We start from the raw sequence: 21632 nt of genomic DNA, 5'->3' as shown, positions 1-21632 counted from the left end.
GGGGAGGTACAGGACCAATTTAGATAATCGTTACTGGTGTTGACCTTGAGTGGGAATCGAACTTGGGTCACCGAGGTTCGTAGTGCAGTGCGCTAACCGCTACACTACCACTCCGGTTTCCTCCCACATGTAAACACTCATTAATACAGGGAGGAACAATGTTCCACACTGCCCACCAGGGATTATTTAGCTGTCTGTCTGTCTGACTGTCTGTCTGTCGTGCATAAATAAATATATAATACACACAGCTCTTTGATTGGTGGAGACCTTACAAACAGCTCTTTGATTGGTGGAGACCTACTGCCGGGTACGGAGAGGGGAGGTGCCTAAGGGAGAAGGGTCAGGGGAGGGGCCTAAGGAAGGGGGGAGTCAGGTAAACAGCTCTTTGATTGGTGGAGACCTACTGCCGGGTACGGAGAGGGGAGGTGCCTAAGGGAGGAGGGTCAGGGGAGGGGCCTAAGGAAGGGGGGAGTCAGGAGAGGGGCCTGAAGGGGGGGGGGGTTCAGGGGAGGGGCCTGAGGGGGGGGGTCAGCGGAGGGGCCTGAGGGAGGGGGGGTCAGGGGAGAGGCCTAAGGATATGTGGGGGGGGGGGTGCTAAGGGGAGGGGCCTAACAGAAGGGGGGTCAGGGGAGGGGCCTAAGGGAAGGGGGGTCAGGGGAGGGGCCTGAGGATATGGGGGGGGTGGTCAGGGGAGGGGCCTAAGGGGGGGAGGGGCCAAAGGGAGGGGGGGGGGGCGATAGTTAAGGGGGCTGTCTGCCTGGCTACCTAAAGTCAAGTTATCTTTTATACATACAGGTAGGAACAACAGGTTCCACACTGCCCACCAGGGATTATTTGTCTGTCTGTTGTGCACGAATGCGCTGTCCAACCAAGTTCCTACCTGCCCACTCCGAAGGAACGTGTTTGGCTGATAACACCTCAAGATGTACAGGACCGCAGAGCTTGAGCAGTTGTTGACACTGGCTCACCGCGTGGCCTGTCTGCGGTACCTTGCGTGTCTGGGTCATTCTCTCTCTTTCGAGGGCGAGCAAAATCCTGTGCGGCATGTTACAAATGTGAATGATTACCATCATGATTAAGAAGACGATTATGAATACATATCGACGTCCTTCGTAAGGCAAGTGTGTTCTCTCTGCGCGCAGGGCATGGTGTATCTGCAGAACAAAATTGGTGCGCACGGCAGACTCAAGTCCATCAACTGCGTTGTGGACAGCAGGATGGTGGTGAAGGTCACGGACTTTGGGCTCATCAGCGAGAGGGAAGACAGGGATTGTGAGTACACGATGTGTGTGTACATACGTACATTGCACTTCTTTCACACTCTAATAGAGGTTTTTTAGGTTAGAGCGCGTAAATATAAATGTGTCATTAAACCCGCCACCACCCGACACAGCCAATTAAGTAAGGTTTCATACTCTTTGGTTCTTTTGGTAAAGTCACGTAGATGGAAAATAAAAATAAAACACGTTCCTTCGGAGTGGGCAGGTAGGAACTTGGTTGGACAGCGCATTCGTGCACAACAGACAGACAAATAATCCCTGGTGGGCAGTGTGGAACCTGTTGTTCCTACCTGTATGTATAAAAGATAACTTGACTTTAGGTAGCCAGGCACAGCCCCCTTAACTATCGCCCCCCCCTCCCTTTGGCCCCTCCCCCCTTAGGCCCCTCCCCTGACCCCCTTTCCCTTAGGCCCCTCCCCTGACCACCCCCCCATATCCTCAGGCCCCTCCCCTGACCCCCCTTCCCTTAGGCCCCTCCCCTGACCCCCCTTCTGTTAGGCCCCTCCCCTTAGCACCCCCCCCCCCCCCCATATCCTTAGGCCTCTCCCCTGACCCCCCCCTCCCTCAGGCCCCTCCGCTGACCCCCCCCTCAGGCCCCTCCCCTGAACCCCCCTCCCCTCAGGCCCCTCTCCTGACTCCCCCCTTCCTTAGGCCCCTCCCCTGACCCTCCTCCCTTAGGCACCTCCCCTCTCCGTACCCGGCAGTAGGTCTCCACCAATCAAAGAGCTGTTTGTAAGGTCTCCACCAATCAAAGAGCTGTGTGTATTATATATTTATTTATGCACAACAGACAGACAGTCAGACAGACAGACAGCTAAATAATCCCTGGTGGGCAGTGTGGAACATTGTTCCTCCCTGTATAAAATAAAAATAATAGATCACGACGTTTCGATTGCAACAACAAGCGACCGTCTTTAGGTGAGAGAATCTGACTGCTGTAGACGAGGCATTATATAAATCGAGAGGGGGGGAGGGGGGGGGTTCGCATCGGGGTGGGGGTTAGAGATTGTGTGAGATTAGCATGTAGGGCATGTGAGAATGAGAGTGCAATCCAAAGGACATGTGAGAATGAGAGTGCAATAACTAGACGAGTGTGTAATAGAATGAGGGCTTGTGGGAAAGAGAGTGTGATCCAACAAGGGCTTAGTTGAGAGAGAGAAGAAAGCTGAGACATCAAACTTAGCAATGCAACTCAGAGAGTCGGCCGACACAACAGTTAAAACTTTACCTGGTTGATCAAGTCCTTCCAATTATTACTCAATTTACATCCATCTCTCGGTTGAATTTATGTCTGTTTGTATATCTGGATAGCTTCATGAACAAATCTTTGATGGTAGCCAGAAGGTTTGCAGAGCAATGTTTTGGTCTCAGAAAAAAACAATATTTCACTGACGGCGTCGACCGGGACAGCCAACCACTGTCCGGCCACATGATGATCGGGCGAAGGTGGCAGCGACGAGGGTGACAACGACGGGTCCAATCACAGAACTAGCAGCCCGGAGCTCTCGCTCTCCGCTGTTTTTATTTCCCTCGGCGCGGCTTAGCTCCGCCATAGCCGCGCCTCCCTTCTCGAACCCACCAGATGGTTCTAGGGGCTTCCCCACCAGATCTACCGTGACCCTTGCCCCAGTTCCTCCGCCCTGCCAGCAGACCCGAGTATATGCTCAACGGCGTGTGCGCTAAGTGCCCACCTGCAGTTGCAGCTGATGTACAACAGTCAGCGCTATGTCACTACACATTTTTTAAAATGTGAACACAACAAAACTATTTATAGAAAAGTATTTTTTATTATAAAAAATAATGTCTTATCTCCAGCTGCTTGGTGGGGCAGCGCCCCAACGCTCCTAGTGGACGAACCGCGCCTGGCCGTATCCTTATTCACGGCTCTTGAGTCGCTGCTCAGCGCTGGCTTGAGCCACTCGGTCGCTTCCAAAGGTTCATGGGCGGCTCGGCCGTGGCTTGGCTCAGGCTCAGCTCATGGAAATCCTAAGCGTGGATTGGACCACGCTCAGAGACAGACATGGCATGGAGCCAGAGCGAAACATGACGAGGAATGGAGGCCGTAATGTGCGGCTGACATGCGGTACGCGTAATTCCTTGTGCAGGTTCCTTGAAAAGCACACCTCGTCCTGAGAATGCAGTCAAGGAGAAGATAATTTCATACGCCCAGATGTTAAAGGTACAAGCATAAATATGTGTATATATACACACACAGAACACATCACCACACAATCAACTTTATAGATCCCGGAAATTGTCTTGTGCAGTTGAAAATGAATTCACTAGCGTAACGTGCCACAACAAAAACAAATATTTGAACCTCCCGGCATTGTGGAGTGAAACGTCGGACCATCGTCGAGCAAAGTCTTGCAAGTATGGTCGTGCCATTCGGGTCTGCTTGTCGGGATTTTACCGCGTGTTGTTCGGCATGACGTCCAACGATTCGCTGCACGTGTTGGGACCTTCTTCAGGAAACCTACGCAGTGGTATGGACATAGGCGGAGACATTCCGCGGAGGAGAATTTCGCATGAAGCAAGCATCTGAAGGAGGGGCGAGTGACGCTTTGCTTTTGTGATTAAACTTGCCAGGGGTTTGCGACTGTTTATCAGCATTGGACGTGCCAGTTTTAACATTTCTAGGGTAAGATTAAAAGCACTCCATCTGATACATTTAAAGAATTACCTTCCCAGAACCTGCCTCAAAGTGCCTTAAATGTTGGTGGAAATCTCAGCTGACAGGTGCTCTTGGTTAATTTCAAGCCGGGGACAGTTTGTTCACAATTTCCAAACGCTATTGTGTCATTTTCTGACCAGTGAACGCATTTATAATCGTCTCAATTGCCGGACTAACGCTTGATGTTAAAACGCGTTGGCGCCCTCCCTCAGGCGCGGACTCGGGGTCAAAACAAGCTTTTCAACAGATTCATAGCGCGGCGCTCAAACCCATGCGACGAGATAAGGCCAACGAGACCGAGCTCAAGTAAGCCCATGTCATCAACGTGCAGCATTAACGTTCATCATCGTGTCCCAACCCCGTCCTTCCCCCACCCCTTTTTCCCTTTATTTTTGTTCCTCTTCCCTTACCTTCCCTTCCCATAAAGCCCTATGTTCCTGCTCGCAGTCCCTGCACGTGAGTGGCACTCACAGTCCCCGTGAGTGGGGCGCTCGCAGTCCCTGTGCGAGAGTGGTAGGGAGAGTTTGGACCTCGGTTCACGGAATTTATGTACCATCCCTCCCCTCCCTTGTAACGGTTTGTGCCTTGTACCGGGCTCTTATAAAAAAAAAATACACAAAAAAACATTCATTATCGTTTAGCTGTACTCGCCAATATCTGGATTCGAATTAACGACGTCAATTTCGCCCAGATGACGGCATTAGTTGTAGCGTTTAGGGTGACACAGAAAGACGTCGTAACAGGCGGAGCAGCCACGAGAAGGAGGCTGCCGACTCCCACCAAACGGAGGAAGGAGAACGGCAAAGCTACACGGACTCTCTCCTGAAGCCCTCTCATCGTGGCTAGCACCAGACCCCTAGACGTTGGCATTTAGTTTCTGGGACATGTTGCCACGTGTAAGAATAGAAGCATCATTATCATTCACGGTCAATCCGCTGCTCGATGAAGGCCTTTCAAAGTCACCGCTGCCACCTGTCACGATCCTGCAATGTATTAGTTCCCCTAGCACCTGCTAAGTAACCGGTTTAAACACTCTGCATTCATTTTATTGATTGGTGCCTTAACTTTCAGAATCCCGGTAATGTAGTAATTGTCGTTCTCCCTGTCGACAACACCATGTGTGCCCAATAGCAATCGGAAATTTGGCTCGCCGAGGAAGCAGTTACGATGGCAAAATGCGTCCACATCTCCGCATGACATACAAGTGCATGTGCGAGGCCTTTATCAATCCACTGCTAGATGAGGGCCTCCCCACACCGTGCAGGGTCGTGGGGGTTATTCGATCACATTTCACCATGCCGGTGAAGGTGGCAAGCGTAAGGGGCGCGAGATGTTAACTATCTCGCCTGGTATACAGGAAGTCGTGGGTTCAATCCTGACGCCTGTATATATTGGAAGTTTGCATGTCTCTCTCCCCGTGGTCGCGTGGATTATTTTTATCTGGGACGTCTGGTTTTTTCCTCCACATTTAGAATCAACATCACGCGTTTAGAGTCGTTGGCTGCTATAAATGTCGACACGATAAGGACTTTGTTGAGCTATCATTTGTGGCCAAGTTGCATCTGAAAAAGAGCTGTCTAGCTCAGTGGGCCTTCTTCTTGGTTCTTTCGGTAAAGTCACGTAGAAGGGAAGTAATAAAATAATAAAAATAAAACATAATAAAACAATTCTCACGACGTTTCGGCTACAACGCAAGCAGCCGTCTTCAGGTGAAGAATGAGACACTGCCAAGCTAGGAGCTTATATATAAGCTGAGTTGGAGGTGGAAGAAGAAGAGAGCCTTAACAAAATAATGTGCATATCAAGAGGAATTTAGCATATTCATGGGAAATGCGTCGGAGGTGGGCGGGGGGGGTTTCAAAGTCATATTATGCCCATGCATTATGCAGGATCAGCAGCACCAAAGGGAGGGGGGGGGGGTAGCATTAACAAAGGGAGGGCATGTTAATAGTATGTAGAAGCAATGAAACATGTGAATGGGAAAACGGTGGCAGGAGATCCGCAGCGGAGCAAATAATGCATTCCCTGTGGAGAACACAAGATACACAGTTAATGCCAGTGAGTGGACTGCGGTCTGAAAGTCACCATAAACGTGAACAACAATCAGTTAAGATCCGAAGTGGTTTATTACGTCCTTCCAATGATTGCTGAGCCAGAATCCATCTTCTCGGTTGAAATTGTCTCTGTGTTTGTATATGTGGATCGCCTCATGAACGAATCTCATGGTAGCCAGATGGCTTGCAGAGAACCTCTGTCTTGGAGAAGTCAATGTCATGTGAACCCACTGAATTGTAACAGTGATCTGCCACGGCTGAGGTGTTTGTCCTACCGTGTTTCAGGTCAGCTTTATGTTCACGGATGCGGTCCGAGACATGTCGTTTGGTTTCTCCAAAGATCTCCAAAATCCTGATTAAACACAAGATTCAGGTACGATTCAACACAGTACATAAAATCCGTGATCTGGTTCCGTCTGTAAAAGACGTGGTTCCAGACATACAGTACCCTGGCGTCTACAAACTAAGTTGCCTCTGTGGTAGCAGTTACATTGGAGAAACCAAACGACATGTCTCGGACCGCATCCGTGAACATAAAGCTGACCTGAAACACGGTAGGACAAACACCTCAGCCGTGGCAGATCACTGTTACAATTCAGTGGGTTCACATGACATTGACTTCTCCAAGACAGAGGTTCTCTGCAAGCCATCTGGCTACCATGAGAGATTCGTTCATGAGGCGATCCACATATACAAACACAAAGACAATTTCAACCGAGAAGATGGATTCTGGCTCGGCAATCATTGGAAGGACGTAATAAACCACTTCGGATCTTAACTGATTGTTGTTCACGTTTATGGTGACTTTCAGACCGCAGTCCACTCACTGGCATTAACTGTGTATCTTGTGTTCTCCACAGGGAATGCATTATTTGCTCCGCTGCGGATCTCCTGCCACCGTTTTCCCATTCACATGTTTCATTGCTTCTACATACTATTAACATGCCCTCCCTTTGTTAATGCTACCCCCCCTCCCTTTGGTGCTGCTGATCCTGCATAATGCATGGGCATAATATGACTTTGAAACCCCCCCGCCCACCTCCGCCGCATTTCCCAAGAATATGCTAAATTCCTCTTGATATGCACATTCTTTTGTTAAGGCTCTCTTCTTCTTCCACCTCCAACTCAGCTTATATATAAGCTCCTAGCTTGGCAGTGTCTCATTCTTCACCTGAAGACGGCTGCTTGCGTTGTAGCCGAAACGTCGTGAGAATTGTTTTATTATGTTTTATTTTTATTATTTTATTACTTCCCTTCTACGTGACTTTACCGAAAGAACCAAGAAGATGAATCCCTGCAGTCACGAAAGCTTTAAATCGAAATCAGTGGGCCTTGCCGGGTAAAATAAAAAGAAATGTGTTAATTTCGCTACGATTTGGGGCCCGCTTGACAACCACCATGAGAGACAATTCAATTGGCAGACTAATGTCTACCTGCAGGCCAGGGGCCGAGTCACCTCATGTCACCACTGGGACAGCCGCCGTTGGGGCTTTCTCGTTAAACGGTTGAGATGAGGCGCAACGCGGTTTGCAATGCCCGAGGCGTTTAAGCAACATGCAATAGCAATGAGTAATATTCTAACCGACGGACGTGACTTGCGATCAGAACTCTGGATGGCTCCAGAGCACCTGCGAGTGGGGGGCGTCTCACCCAAGGGTGACGTCTACAGCTTCGGGATCATCCTCCAAGAGCTCCTCTACCGCAGAGGCGTCTTCTACATCCGAGATGGGAGCTACGGCGAAAGCGGTGAGCAGCTGGGACGACGGGATCGTGGCAGGACTCCCCGTCCTCCCTTTCTCCACTTGCACATGTGAGACGTGTCGGGGCCCCATGCTGAACCGGCGCAGCAACTGCTCAAGGCGGCACCGATATTGTTTTTTTTCACTGAAGAAGTCGTGAGCACGTGACGTCATCGTCACACGTAGACTGACTGACGCTATGTATGACGAAACATTTTTTTTTAATCAAACCCCTTGCCCTGCTTGGCCAGCGTGTCACGTTTTTGGTCACGGCTCGGCATGGCAAATAGCTGGTGGAAAACGTCCCGGGAGGCCTCTGTCCTGGCATGTCTCGGATGTGCCAGTGGAAAGGCGTGCTGCTGAGGGGACAAGGCCTGTGGGGATCAAAACAATGGCCATGCCTGTGACACGGTCTGAGGCCTCCAGTTAAATAATTACTCCGGCTGAGGTGATTTTTGTCAATTAATGTCCCCATTTGTTTTAGTCTTTGGGTAGGGTGCAGCAGTGGCAGCGTGATCAGTAGGCTGCACTGTTAACCTGGTGATCTGAGTTTCATTCCTGGCAAGGGATATCCCTACTTATTCTGGGCCTCCAACTGTCACCTACCCCACACTAACAAGCATGGTAAATCCATAATATTTTTTTTGAGTTAGATAGCGTAAATATAAATGTGTTGTTTAAACTGCCACCACCCGGCACACCGATGTGTTGGAGAGTAAGCCACCACACACCAGTGTGTTGTACGAGTAACGAATTAACATGTTTTGTTTACACGACAAACCTTACTAATTGGCTGTGTAGGGTGGTGGCGGGTTTAACGACACATTTATATATTTACGCGATCTGACCCAAAACGCCTTTATTAGCGTATTAATTGTACTCCAAACACACTTGAGTTCATTCTTATACTGCCATGCGGAAAAATAAATGCCTTCATTGGGGCTTTCATTCGACTGCCACTCAAATATCTGTGAGCCATGTGGCCGATGGAATAAGCACTGCACGTGGTGTACTTTGTATTAGTTGTTTGTGGCTTTACACGAACAGCGGTCGAGTCAGTCCACCGCTGAATGAGGCCCCCACCGTGCTGGTTGTGGGGGTTTTGAATCATACTTCGTGCGGGTTCGGTGAAGATCAGGAGCATCGAAAGTGCATTACAACAATGTACATTGCAACAATGTACAAACTCTTTGGTTCTTTCGGTAAAGTCACGTAGGTAGAAAAATAAATCACGACGTTTCTATCGCAACACAAGCAATCGTCATCAGGTGAGACAACCACAGCAAGACAAAACTGCTGAAGTAGGAGAAAGAGCTGCTTTAACAAAAGTTTATATAGGATTTTTCAGCTACTTCAGCAGTTTTTTTTTTTATTGCTGTGGTTGTCCCACCTGATGACGATTTCTTGTGCTGCGATTGAAACGTCGTGATATATTATTTTTCTACCTACGTGACTTTACCGAAGGAACCAAAGAGTATGAATTCCTGCAGTCACGATGGCTTCAAATCAACAATGTACAAGTACATTAGAACAAAGTACATTACAACAATGTACAAGTACATTCGAACAAAGTACATTAGAATTAGGCATTCCGCTGCCCACCACACAACCTGGCAGCCTGGCGTGCGTGGTGGTCACAAATCTGAGCATTATTTTTACTTTTTTATTTCACCAGGTAACGCCCACCGAGCTGTGGAACTCTTTTTTCAGAAGCGCCCTGGCCACAAATTATTATAGCTCACATAATAGAGTTTTTTTTGGGTTAGATCGCGCAAAATATATAAATGTGTCGTCAAAGCCTGCCACCACCCGACACAGCCAACTAGTAAGGGTTGTCACGGTAACAGAACGTGGCCAATTCGTCACTAGTACAGCACACCGGTGTGTTGGAGAGCCAAGCCACTACATTTACAATCCGAGTACGACGTTTCGCCAGTAATTACAACCATCTTCATCAGGTGACAGCCAGATTTGTGGAGAAGTCCACCTCTTTCGTTCCTTCTATAGAGGCGTAGCCTACGTGTTAAACTATTACAACTCAACGCAGTGGCTCGTCACTTGGAAATGTACAGCAGCCAAACACTCTCAACGCACGTTTGTAAATGTGGAGGAAAAACCCGGAGGACCCGGAGACGAGCCCAAGTGACCACGGGGAGAGAGACACGCAAACTCCAAATATACAGCAGGCATCAGGGTCAGGATTGAACCCACGAGCTCCTGCGTACCAGGCGAGGGAGTTAACATCTCACCACCGCAGCACGCCAAGCGGTTCCACCTCTGCTGAGCTTCCGAGATCTGATGAGATTGGGTGCATTCGGGGGTCACTTGGTCATAGGTAATGGATTGTTTTGTTTATTGGGTGCAGTTGTGAACAATAGCCATATCAGACTCAGTCCTATAAGGCGTGTGGTGAAGTAAGGAGATGGCCATGTGGTGCTCGGCATTTAAAGGCCTGAAGACCAGAATTAGTGATTTCGCCGACGTGTTCAGGAAGGGCAGTTGCATATCCGGACAGCAGAGTGAAGAACGGAGCTTCTGACCAGGGAGCATGTTGTGCACCTGTTTTACTTTCTCTGCAGAGATAATAGAACGCCTGATGTGCACGGAGGACACTGGACATTTCCGGCCAACGCTCGAAGAGAGCGTCATCGTGGACAAGACCGGAGGCAACGAGGTGAAGACATCAGCTTGTTTCACTGCTTTTCTCGCTCGGCTAGAGATATACAACGTCTTCACCTTGCACCGTCGGTTTAGAGGGGGGCAATGGCGGAGTGGTTAGCGTGCTGCGCTATGAGCCGTACTACCTGAGCTTGTTTCCCGCTGTGGTGAGATGTTAACTCCAGTGACGTGCGGTGAGGTCAATGGCTGGGGAGGCACTGGCTAGTGTCAGAGCCAGATTCACGGGGGGCGTGGCCTCACGGAGGGGGCGTGTCCTCACTAAGGGGGCGTGTTAGACACGTCCCCCTCAGTGAGGCAGATGTGATAGCTGCCTCCCCTGGTGCTTTTTCATTGCAGTTTCATGACGAGACCAGCGAGCCTAGATATCTTTATACACATACGTGAAATAAGTTACCTGGAGTATGGAAGGCGAGGACATGAAATGAAGGGGTCTACAAACATTACATTGGTGACATACTGAGATTGTAACAGGCACGCGCTTATTGCCCGCGCTCCATCCAGTTACTGAGGGGTTGCGCAATCAGAGGGGAGGCTGAGCTCGTCACTGCCTCACCTCTCGTCTCTTCCTGTATTTGCAGTGGAGCTCCGCAAGTTTGGCGATTTTGACTATAAAAATGATTTGAATCGTACAGAAATTACGTTTATAACACAGATCAGTGGAAAAATCTTAATATATATTTTGTTTGATTATTCTTTTTTTTTTACTTTTCATAACAGATATTTTCATTGGAGTATGATAGGTGAGGCTCTGCCTCCCCTGCCTCCCCTGACCGTACGTCCCTGGTTAACTCCCTCGCCTGGTATGCAGGAGGGCATGGGTTCGATCCCGACCCTGGAGTTTGCGTGTTCTCCCCCGTGGTCGCGTGGATTTTTTTCTCCGGATCCTCCGGTTTTTCCCTCCACATTTAGAATCAACACGTGTTTAGAGTATTTGGCTGCGAAACATTTCCACGTCATACGCCACTTCGTTCAGCGATCATTTGTGGCCAGGTTGCTTCTGAAAAAGAGCTATATAGCTCAGTGGGCCTTACCTGGTAAAAAAAAAATGTTCCAGGCCCTGGCTCAATGGTGAGCGATGTCTGATCCGGTCATTAATCATGCACATGCACAGATTCTGCAACACTTCCCAACACGCGTTTGTCCACGGACTTGTTTCTTTCTATTTAATAACGGTAGCGCTCGCGCCAGGCAAGCATGAGGCTATGTGGTGCATTAGCCATGATGAGATGACGGGCTTGGATCGCGGCTCTACCGACGTGCTGTACTCGTAACGAATTGGCACGTTCTGTTTACGTGACAAACCTTACTAGTTGGATGTGTCGGGTGGTGGCGGGTTTAACGACATATTTATATTTTTACGCGATCTAACCCAAAAAACCCTCTATTATGGATGTCACGTCGTGGTCCCGTGACTACTACCCAGGCTCTATTGCACCAGTTTCCCCTCTCTCTTGCCAGAGCGTCCCACTCATTGGCGTTTGTGTAGATGTGAAGCTTTGTTGAGAAGGTTTAGAAACCTAAAGACATTCTGTTAACCGTGAGTTAATTCCTATTCGAAGATAATATTTTTTCTAAAGTTGTATTGACGTTACAGTTAATGCGTCTGCATTTGGCTGCAGATGTTCCAAATGATCTCCGACTGCTGGGATGAAAATCCAGAAAGACGGCCCGACTTCAAACGTCTGGAGGGCAGCCTCAAGAGGATTTCTAAGTAAGAGGAGCACATATCATGCAGAACATAACTTATTTCGTTCGCAATTTCATTGAAACTAAATCTGATTCATTTAAATGGATTGTGTACGTGTGTATGTTGAACTTCTTTAGCACCGTACGTAGCCAACCATGCTAATCGGAGGTACGTGTGCAGCATATTTATAGCAAAAAATGCCAACCATAATAATAGTCATCACGGCAAGTATCCACTCTAATGTACTACACAGTTCCTGGCCTTGACTGAGCATTACTATTATCATTTTGGAGAACACCTCCGCTGGAACGCATTGCATCTCTGCATGCATGCTCTCCGTTCGTCTCCAGCAAAATCCACCAGGGCCACGGAGGCACGTACGTGGACAGCCTGATTTGGCGCCTGGAGCAGTACTCGAAGAACCTGGAGCGGCTGGTGGAGGAGCGCACACATCTTTACAAGCGCGAGCGGGACAGGGCCGACGAGCTCAACTACCAGCTGCTACCCAAGTGCGGCTCTGCCCACAGTGCCCTTCACACATCGCTCTTCACCCACGACCATCACCGCAGCAATCACCACCCCCATCACCGCTCTCAACAGCACAACTGCCACAATAATAATTAACCGGATTATCGCCACCTTGGTAATCATCGTAATGGCCTCCATCATCATCATCATCGTTGGCACCATCGTTGTCACCGATATCCAGAAATATCACTATTATCATGACTATCACCACCGCCATCAAAGACAAAGATTCCCAGTATAGCCTAAACCAGGGGTCGGCAACCAAAATAACAAGAAGAGCCATTTCTTTCCAATTCGGTACAAAATTCAGTATTTCAAGAGCCACAATGCATCTATGTACATACGTACATATCGTCAAGAAGCAGCCCGTAAAGAGCCGCATGCGGCTCCGGAGCCGTAGGTTGCCGACCCCTGGCCTAAAGAGACCATTGGGGCAAGTGCTGTTAGCGGGCACCTCTGAAGGACGGCACCGGCACACGAGGGGGGTGGGCGGCCAGCACCACGCCTGGCCGCCTTTGTCTCCCGAGTGGCGATGTGTACACACCGCACCAGATACTCATTTGGAGGACTGAGTCGACCTAGGGGAGGTCCAGGTCCAGTTCCGATAATTGTCACCGGTGTTGGCCGTGAGCGGGAATCGAACTGCCGCTCGCCCCACCGTCATCACAACCTCTATTGACTCCACCGCCATTACCATCGCTTCCATCATCATCGTAATTACTACGACCATCACCACTCCATCCAACACTACCACTATCACAATCATAAATCACTTCCACCATGGCCACTACCCCTACGCCACCATCACAACCACCATTACCACCTTAAAGAGTAATACTTTTAAGCAAGATAAAAACACCCCCCCACAAATACAAAGGTAAAAGCACATTTTTGCACAACAGAAGATGCTGCTGCACTGCACTCTGCTGCCTCTAGGCCTATTGACAGCCGAATTATTATAATTTAGCTTTGAGTGAGGATGTCACCTCCTCAAAGTGCCATCTCCAGGCTCAACTCGGTTGAAGTTCCGAGTTCCCATGAGATTGAGGTACTTCCCAGGAGATTTGATCGGAGGCATCGGCGGAGCCAGTGGGGAAGGGGGGGGGGGTTGCACGTGCCCCCCCAATGATCCAATCGAAATCTTTAATTTCGATCGGATCATTGGGGTTTATTAGTAATAAATCGGGATTTTGCAACCTCCTCTGCCACTGTGTAGCATATTATTACGTGCCAGAGACTCTGAGATGATAGGACAATAGTCTGAGTCCATCATTGGCAACAAGTAACGGCAAAGCAATTTTAAGTGACTCGGAGAATTGTGCGCAGTTGCGTATACAGTCCATGACTTCCCTGAAGGCATCAACACCTTCAGCGAGCGCGATGCCGATCACACAACGCGGTTCGAATTCGACCCTCGATCGATGGCTGTGCCATCGCCTCACACGCGTCGAATAAAAAGCAAGGGACAAGTCCTTACTTACTAACAACTCCTGTAATTTTTCATTGCTGGAGGGGTTGCCCCCCCCCCCCCCACCTGAAAAGCCTGGCTCCACCATTGATTGGAGGCAACAACGCACCGTAAAAAGATACTGCTGCTGAATACGGGCTAGATTGTGGAATGCAGAGTAGATTTCGATGAGAAGGGGGGGGGGACACCAAATGGCATGTAACACAACTGGCGAGATACACCATTCAACATGGGGGACTGACCGGAGGCATCCAGGCTCGCTGCTCTACCACGGCAGGGGTGACGGTCGCGAGCATTCTATTTGGACGGGCGGCAGAAGAGCACGGAAGGAAGGTCACAGTTTACCAGATTGTTAACGGTCAAGCGGAAGGTGAATGGCACCCGTCAATTCCCAGCAGGATGTGCGCATAACTACGGGAGCCTCGTTTTTTTTTTGCACCCCAAAAACCCAAAGCGCCGTCGAACGGGTTTTTGAGGCATAACCGGGGCTTGAACCCTCGGCGGGGGCGCGCAGGTCGGCAGTGATGGCGCTGAAGGCCCGGGGCTTCGTGGAGCCCGAGCTCTTCGATGCGGTCACCATCTACTTCAGCGACATCGTGGGCTTCACCACCATCTGCAAGCACAGCGAGCCCATGGAGGTGGTGTGCCTCCTGAATGACCTCTACAAGGCCTTCGACGCCATTGTCGACTCGTACGACGTCTACAAGGTGTGACGGTGACGGTGGCTTGATTGTATCGAACTTCTTTCGCACGAAGCCAGCCGTGCTAATCGGAGGTGTGGGGTGGGGGGAGGGACAACAAGCTGAACATAAAAATAAGTTGTAAAGAAATGAGTTTTCTACATAGCACACGTGACATACAGAGAGCTCATTCTAATTAAGATTGAGAACTTGTGTGTAGGTGATGTACCACATCCAGATTTAGAATCGCTCTCTAGAATCGCTTTGTCAATCTCGATGATGATGATTTAAAAGTGCACAGCTCCCAGTGGCTTCCTAATATCAGAAGCAAGTGAATTTCAGACGGCCGTAAGAGCGTATCCGATACAGCACGATGCAGTGACCGTCTTTGTTCGATGGCTAGCCCAAAAGCTGAAGCTGCTGCTGCAAGGATGACCGGAGTTCACGCGATGGTTTTATGCTCCTCGACAAGATCAGCGAATTACTGCGGTTCATTTGTGGCAAGCACTTTGTGTGTCGTCATGAGGCTCGATTATTGGAGTGGTGTCATCCTCTACAAGCTTCGCAGTAGGGGTGTCGGGGGGGGGGGCAACAATTGCTATGTGGTCACCCCAATTAATTAGCAATTTAACAATTTTTGGACCGTGACATCAGCACACCATGCCCGGGCTTTTTTTCAAACAACACCGGATCTCGTGACGCTCACTGGGAAGCAGGCAGGCGCGCGTTGTATTTATTGCGCTCTAAAGACGGAGTCCTGCGGCGTTAACCAGGGCGGCCACCAGGCTCGAAACGCGAGCCCCTGCGACGAGCGGTGATCGCGCTTCCATCTCCCCCGCCCCCGTCCCAACTTTGACCCCACGGCTCCAGGTGGAGACGATCGGAGACGCGTACATGGTGGTGTCGGGGCTGCCCAGGCGGAACGGCGCGCGTCACGCGGCTCAGATCGCCGACATGGCCCTGGACATTCTGGACTTCGTGGGCACCTTCCAAGTGGACCACTTCCCCGGCCTGCCTCTCTGGGTCCGCATCGGAATTCACTCCGGTACCACTCCAGCGCCCCGCGCCCCCTCCCCCCCCCCCCCCCCCCAACATGAACAACGGTTGGCTACGTACGGTGCGAAAGAAGTTCAACATACAAAAAGTTATTTGTGAACCCACTGCTGGATGAAGGCCTACCCATACCCTGCCGGTTATAGGGGTTGTTTGACCATACTTCACCCTGCCGGTCAGTCCACGTTGGAGGGGAGGGGGCCTCTGATTGCTCCAGATATGACAAGCTAATGGTTTCAGCGTGCCTGCAGCCAGCCTCTCTTTTATTTATTATTACACGCTTTATATTAACTCACTCTGTCTGTTGTTGTTGTCGTATCCTCAAATCTTGTAACTCAATTTTAACCCACTTCCCAATGTGGTATCGACTGAAAACTTGGTATACTTATGTCATACTGATGACAATACTATATTCTATTATTTAAAACAAAATTAACCATCTTTGTTGTATGTTATGTTTCGCCTTTGGTCTACGGTAATTGTCCTACAGTCAACTGACGTTGGCTGTAAATCACCACGGCTCCTTACGTTATGGCAAGCTTCGGGGCCACTTTCTGGAGTCGTGGAGTTCTGCCATTACTAGTACGGTACATTTCATTAAAGCGTGTTTTTTAAAAAGTTTTTTAAAATATTACTTATTCCTTCTTTTATCTGTCTTAAAATCACGTGCCTGCACTCTGTCAGTCTCCTGTTGGACGAGGGCTCCCCATGCCATGAGGGCCATTCGTTCCTGAGTAACAATTTGTAATGCACAACAAATTTAATTTTAAAAAGGACATTCAAGTATTGAGATTCCAACAGAGGTGACGACACAGATGTCGATGTGCCGTGCAGTGAGAGACGAGGGAGGGAGGGAATTCCAGGCGACCGTAGCTGTGACAGGGTCTCTATGTGAGTCTATGGGTCTATGTGTGAGTCTATGGGTCTCTATGTGAGTCTATGGGTCTATGTGTGAGTCTGTGGGTCTCTACGTGAGTCTATGGGTCTCTCTCCGAGTCTATAGGTCTCTGTGTGGTGAGTCTGTGGGTCTGTGTGTGGTGAGTGTGTGGGTCTCTGTGTGGTGAGTCTGTGGGTCTGTGTGTGGTGACTCTGTGGGTCTGTGTGGTGAGTCTGTGGGTCTGTGCGTGGTGACCCTGTGGGTCTCTGTGTGGTGAGTGTGTGGGTCTCTGTGTGGTGAGTCTGTGGGTCTCATTGTGGCGAGTCTGTAGGTATCTCTGTGGTGACTCTGAGTCTGTGTGTGGTGAGTCTGTAGATATCTGTGTGGTGAGTCTATGGGTGATGTTGATGATGCCGAGACTGTAGGAACAGACCGTGGAGGTTGGGTGCTGACTGGGCAGAGGAGTTGACTGGGATCAGGCAGAAGGAAGCGCACGCCAGTGAGGGGCGGTGGCACCCTTTGGCATTGGCCACGAACACCTATTTGGGACCCGTTCGTGTTATTGGAAAATGTTTATCTTTTTTATTTTATTTTTATTTATCCATCTATAACAAACACATCCAAGACTTCTTCATCGCCGATGTTGGTGTTTCTGCCGTTTTCGTTAGCCCGTGAACCGCGGGCCCGTTGTCTTGCAACACCACCGCAGCCATCGGGTGCCCAGTGGTTATCACTGATGCCCTCCCCATCTCCATAGCCACCCGCCACCGACTCATTCATCTTGTCACCTTCACCTCTGTTTTCTCTCGCGCATCATCATCATCATCGTGCTCGTATTTATGACATTCACCGCGCCATTCCATCTCGTCCCATGCCACGGTATGTTTTTGTACTGTCGTGAATTTGCTGTACGGCGCTCTCGTTAAGGCACTTGTAATTAAGTTTGGTAACGACGATCGTCGTGCGTGACCCCGCCGCCACAGGTGGCTGCGCCGCCGGTGTGGTGGGAAACAAGATGCCGCGCTACTGCTTGTTCGGAGACACGGTCAACACTGCATCGCGCATCGAATCAACCGGGCTTCGTAAGTAATCGCTGTGCATGTCCAACACTCGTAGGCGAGAAGGCTCAAGCCTCCCCTCAATCACGTGACTCACGTGTTAAAAAATAAAAACTTCATTTATTTTATTTTACCAGAGAAGGCCCACTGAGCTATGTAGCTCTTTTTCAGAAGCGACCTGGCTCTCACAAATGATGGCTAAACGAAGTGACTTAAAGCGTGGACATTTATAGTGGCCAAATACTCTAAACGCATGTCGATTCTAAATGCGGAGGGAAAACTCGGAGGACCCGGGGAGAGAGACATACAAACTCAAAATATATAGCAGGCGTCAGGGTCAGGATCGAACCCACGACCTCCTGTATACCAAGCAAGGTAGTTAACATTTCGCCATCATGTGGCCACCTCTCCACTCTGAATCCCTCCCCTCTCCTCTGCCGCCCCCCTGTGAAAGCAGGCACTTGCTCCTTCCTTCTCTCTCTCCTTCTCTTCCATCTCCTCTCATCACTCTCTTATCGCCGACATCTTCAGCTGGTCATTCCTTCTCCACCTCATCCCCTTCCTTCCCAGTGCTCCCTCTTCAGCGGTACCCTCTCTGTCCGTCTTGGGAACTTGCATCCCGGAATCGCTGCCCTTCTGTTTGCTGCCCCGTGCCCCCCCCCCCCATCTGCAACTCCTCTTCCTGTGGTGTGCCACAGGGTACAACGTTTTATAATGATAATAAGTAATGATTTACAGTCCCTTGTTACTAAAACCCTTTCCCGTTCCGAGACATCTGCAAGTTGCGGGGTGGGTCCCGTTCACCGCTGAATCTCGGAAATCGCAAGCGACTCAGCATTTATTTTATTTAGAGAGGTGTAGCGCTGTTGTTGTTAAAGACATTGTACTCACCATAGAGAACTGCAGCGACACGGCCGCTGCACTCTACGATAGCTGGCGTCATACTGTGCTGCACGCCCTCCTGCATGGCCTTGTGGGAGCCGCGGTACTGAAAAAGTTATTTTATTCTTAGTTTTTCTTCCGGTTACATTCCGATGATGTAGATGTACGTCATCGGAACGGAATTGGAATAAAAACTTATGATGTACACGTACGTACACGTACGTACACGTATGTCATCAGAACGGGAAAGGGTTTACTGCTGGACGTGTGTCATGCCTGACCATAGTTCACCACGCTGCTCATTGTACCAATCTCAGCTTTATTTTGGAAATGCTGTTTTGGGTGCTCTGATATAATCTACAGTGCTAACAGAAGAAAAAACTGTTTCAATGGGAATAGCATAGCGGTCAAAAGTTATGGCGCCAGTACCTCAATACCGATTTTGATCACTGGCAAAAGACTTGAACATCGCTGATTGAATCACTTCGCCGCATTGCGATGGTTTTGTGTTGAAAGCCTGGAGAATACACACGAGCACCTCCACGGTGAAGATACTCACAGAGATCGAGTCGGGCCATATGTTCGAGGAAAGAGGACTCACGGAACTCAAGGCAAGCGGTGCCAGGGGGTTGCAATTATCGCGAAATGCGCACGTTCACATTCAATTGTCTCGGAAATTAATTTTGTGTTCACCGCAGGCGGAGTTTGACTTCCATATCTAGCAGGGGTTCACTTTATCCCTCGCATTAGGAATCGCCAGTGCATATTATAATTAATCAATGTTTAATACATTTTTTGTTAACAACTGAAAATAAACTTATGGTGTCCAGTTTGGGCGGGCCGTTGCCCTCTCCCCCCGTGCCCCCCCCCCTTCAAACTCCGGCCATGATATTTACATTTATGAAGGTAGATTTGTAAATGTCCATAGACTGAAGCACACCGTCACACTTATTATCACGTAATTCTATTGCTATACAGTACTGCTGTTTAATAGTAATACTATTATAGGATGGTCAATACTAACACGAGTTATTGTTCCTTAATTTCCAGGGACGCGGTACTGAAGTAACCTACTGGCTAATTGGAAAAGAAGACCTGACCAAAACACTTCCAGTCCCTCCAGAAATGTGAGCAAAGCCATCACAACCGGAGCCATCCCGTTACATGTGCATTCTGTTTGCTGCTGAGGTCAGAACGGTATTCCTTCGCCGAGGGGCCGGTGGCGTGGCCCTGCAGTAAGGGCGTGTGTGTCGCTTGCTGCAGAGGTGCGTGGTTCGAATTCAAGCGGCCGCTCCCGGTTAATACTGCGGTGCGCACTAACCATGAAGTGTGCGACGTCCGGTTCACAGTGCACGTCAAAGATCCCCGTGACGTAATTCGCAAGAGTAGGCCTCTATGTGCCGGCGTCACACGTTGCACATTTTCAATATTACACTGCAAGTTAATCATTAAACTAAACTAAAATGAAACTTTTTTTTATTTTACTAGCTAAGGCCCACTGAGCTATATAGCTCTTTTTCAGAAGCGACCTGGCCACAAATAATAGCTCAACGAAGTGTATTACCACGTGTACATTTATAGCAGCCAAATACTCTAAACAAATGCTTATGAATGTGGAGGAAAAAACCAGAGGACCCGGAGAAAAATCCACGTGACCACAGGGAGAACATGCAGACCCCAAATATACAGACATCGTCAGGGTCAGGATCGAACGTACAAACTCCTGCATACCAGGCGAGGTAGTTAACATCTCGCCACGGCGGCGCCCTATTAGGATTATACGTAGCAATCATTGCTCCCTCCTCCCTTCCCACTGAAAAAAACTTGACAACCATGCGACTTTTCGGGGGTAAACAAGCATAATACAAACAACAAACTATTCTGGACAACCGTGAACAATGTGAAATGGGCCATGTAGATTGTGAAATAATTAATGAAAATTTATAATTGCCGGGTTATATCCATACCCTGCTGTTCAGAAAGTACAACCCTTGATTTTTCTTTGTTTGCTTGCCCCCCCCCCCGTGAGGTTTCCAATTGAATGAGGTAATGTTTATCTTGGCAAAATTACCTATCACAAAACAAGTGGGTAAAAAAAACATTTCAAAGTTTTACACCAGTTTTTATTTTTATAAAAAAACATGAATTTACCCTATATACAAGAGGGCTTCAAGCTTAACCTGCACCTTTATTTTATGAAGTGAAGCGAATGAATGATTACTCTATTTGTCAATGTAGTCTGCTCATGCACAATAGTGAGTCCCATGGGTGTTATGATGTCTTAATTGAAGAAGCATAGAATGCCCCAGAAAAATAATAAAACTCCACTACACCACATAGTTCATTTCTTTCAGAACGTATATATTTTTTATATATATAGTTTGTTGTCCTTCCCCCACACCTCCGATTAACACGAGTTGGCTACATACGGTGCGAAACGAGTCCATCATACATGCGTACGTTTCTCACCATCATTAAAAAATAAATTCACACTGCTTTGCGGCAGCTGTGACGTCACTTCACAACGTCACGATGCGCCCCCCCTCTCCCCCACCGTTGCTGTGCTCTGCCACAGTGACATTGGCCATGGGATGAAGGGGGAGTTTGAGGAGATGATCAAGGACCTCAAACGGAGACGCCGAAGCAATCCACGCGCGCCGAATCGACGCCCCCGGAGAGACGCCCCCGTCGCAGAGGAGCTTCCCCTCGAGTACCTTCAGATACTCATCCCAGCTCCAGACCACGAAGATACCTTGCTGTGAAATCGTCCTAGGTCATCCACGCAGGTTCAATGGGATGGGGAAAGCGAGATTTACCCCCACACCAAAGACATTGACATGTCAATCGATTCGTGGGGTTTGTGCTGCACGGCTCTCCCACCCACCCACCCACCAATGTGTTTTTCAAGGGTCGCTACGCAATGTTAAGAAACATCGGGGCCCCATGCCACATCACACGAGGTGCAGCAGCGTC

The 21632-nt window shown here is 49.1% G+C and overlaps 1 protein-coding gene across 1 annotated transcript in view; it reads left to right on the top strand.

Annotated features, from left to right (window-relative positions):
* The window catches only part of LOC144944667 (guanylyl cyclase C-like), an 81219-nt gene extending 59798 nt beyond the window's left edge, over positions 1–21421 (top strand). Inside the window, exons 17-29 of the mRNA XM_078873025.1 lie at positions 1143–1272; positions 3386–3459; positions 4167–4260; positions 7614–7754; positions 10327–10421; positions 12046–12137; positions 12464–12622; positions 14624–14816; positions 15660–15834; positions 17703–17801; positions 19176–19270; positions 19710–19786; positions 21235–21421. Of these exons, the coding sequence (XP_078729151.1) occupies positions 1143–1272; positions 3386–3459; positions 4167–4260; positions 7614–7754; positions 10327–10421; positions 12046–12137; positions 12464–12622; positions 14624–14816; positions 15660–15834; positions 17703–17801; positions 19176–19270; positions 19710–19786; positions 21235–21421 (1611 nt within the window). The remainder of the gene's footprint in view (positions 1–1142; positions 1273–3385; positions 3460–4166; positions 4261–7613; positions 7755–10326; positions 10422–12045; positions 12138–12463; positions 12623–14623; positions 14817–15659; positions 15835–17702; positions 17802–19175; positions 19271–19709; positions 19787–21234) is intronic.
* The last annotated feature ends 211 nt before the right edge of the window (positions 21422–21632 follow it).

This window comes from Lampetra fluviatilis, chromosome 35 (genome assembly GCF_964198595.1).
Source record: "Lampetra fluviatilis chromosome 35, kcLamFluv1.1, whole genome shotgun sequence".
NCBI classification, from domain to species: domain Eukaryota; kingdom Metazoa; phylum Chordata; class Hyperoartia; order Petromyzontiformes; family Petromyzontidae; genus Lampetra; species Lampetra fluviatilis.
Note: the sequence above shows the minus strand (reverse complement) of the source record. Positions and strands in the feature narration are given on the sequence as shown.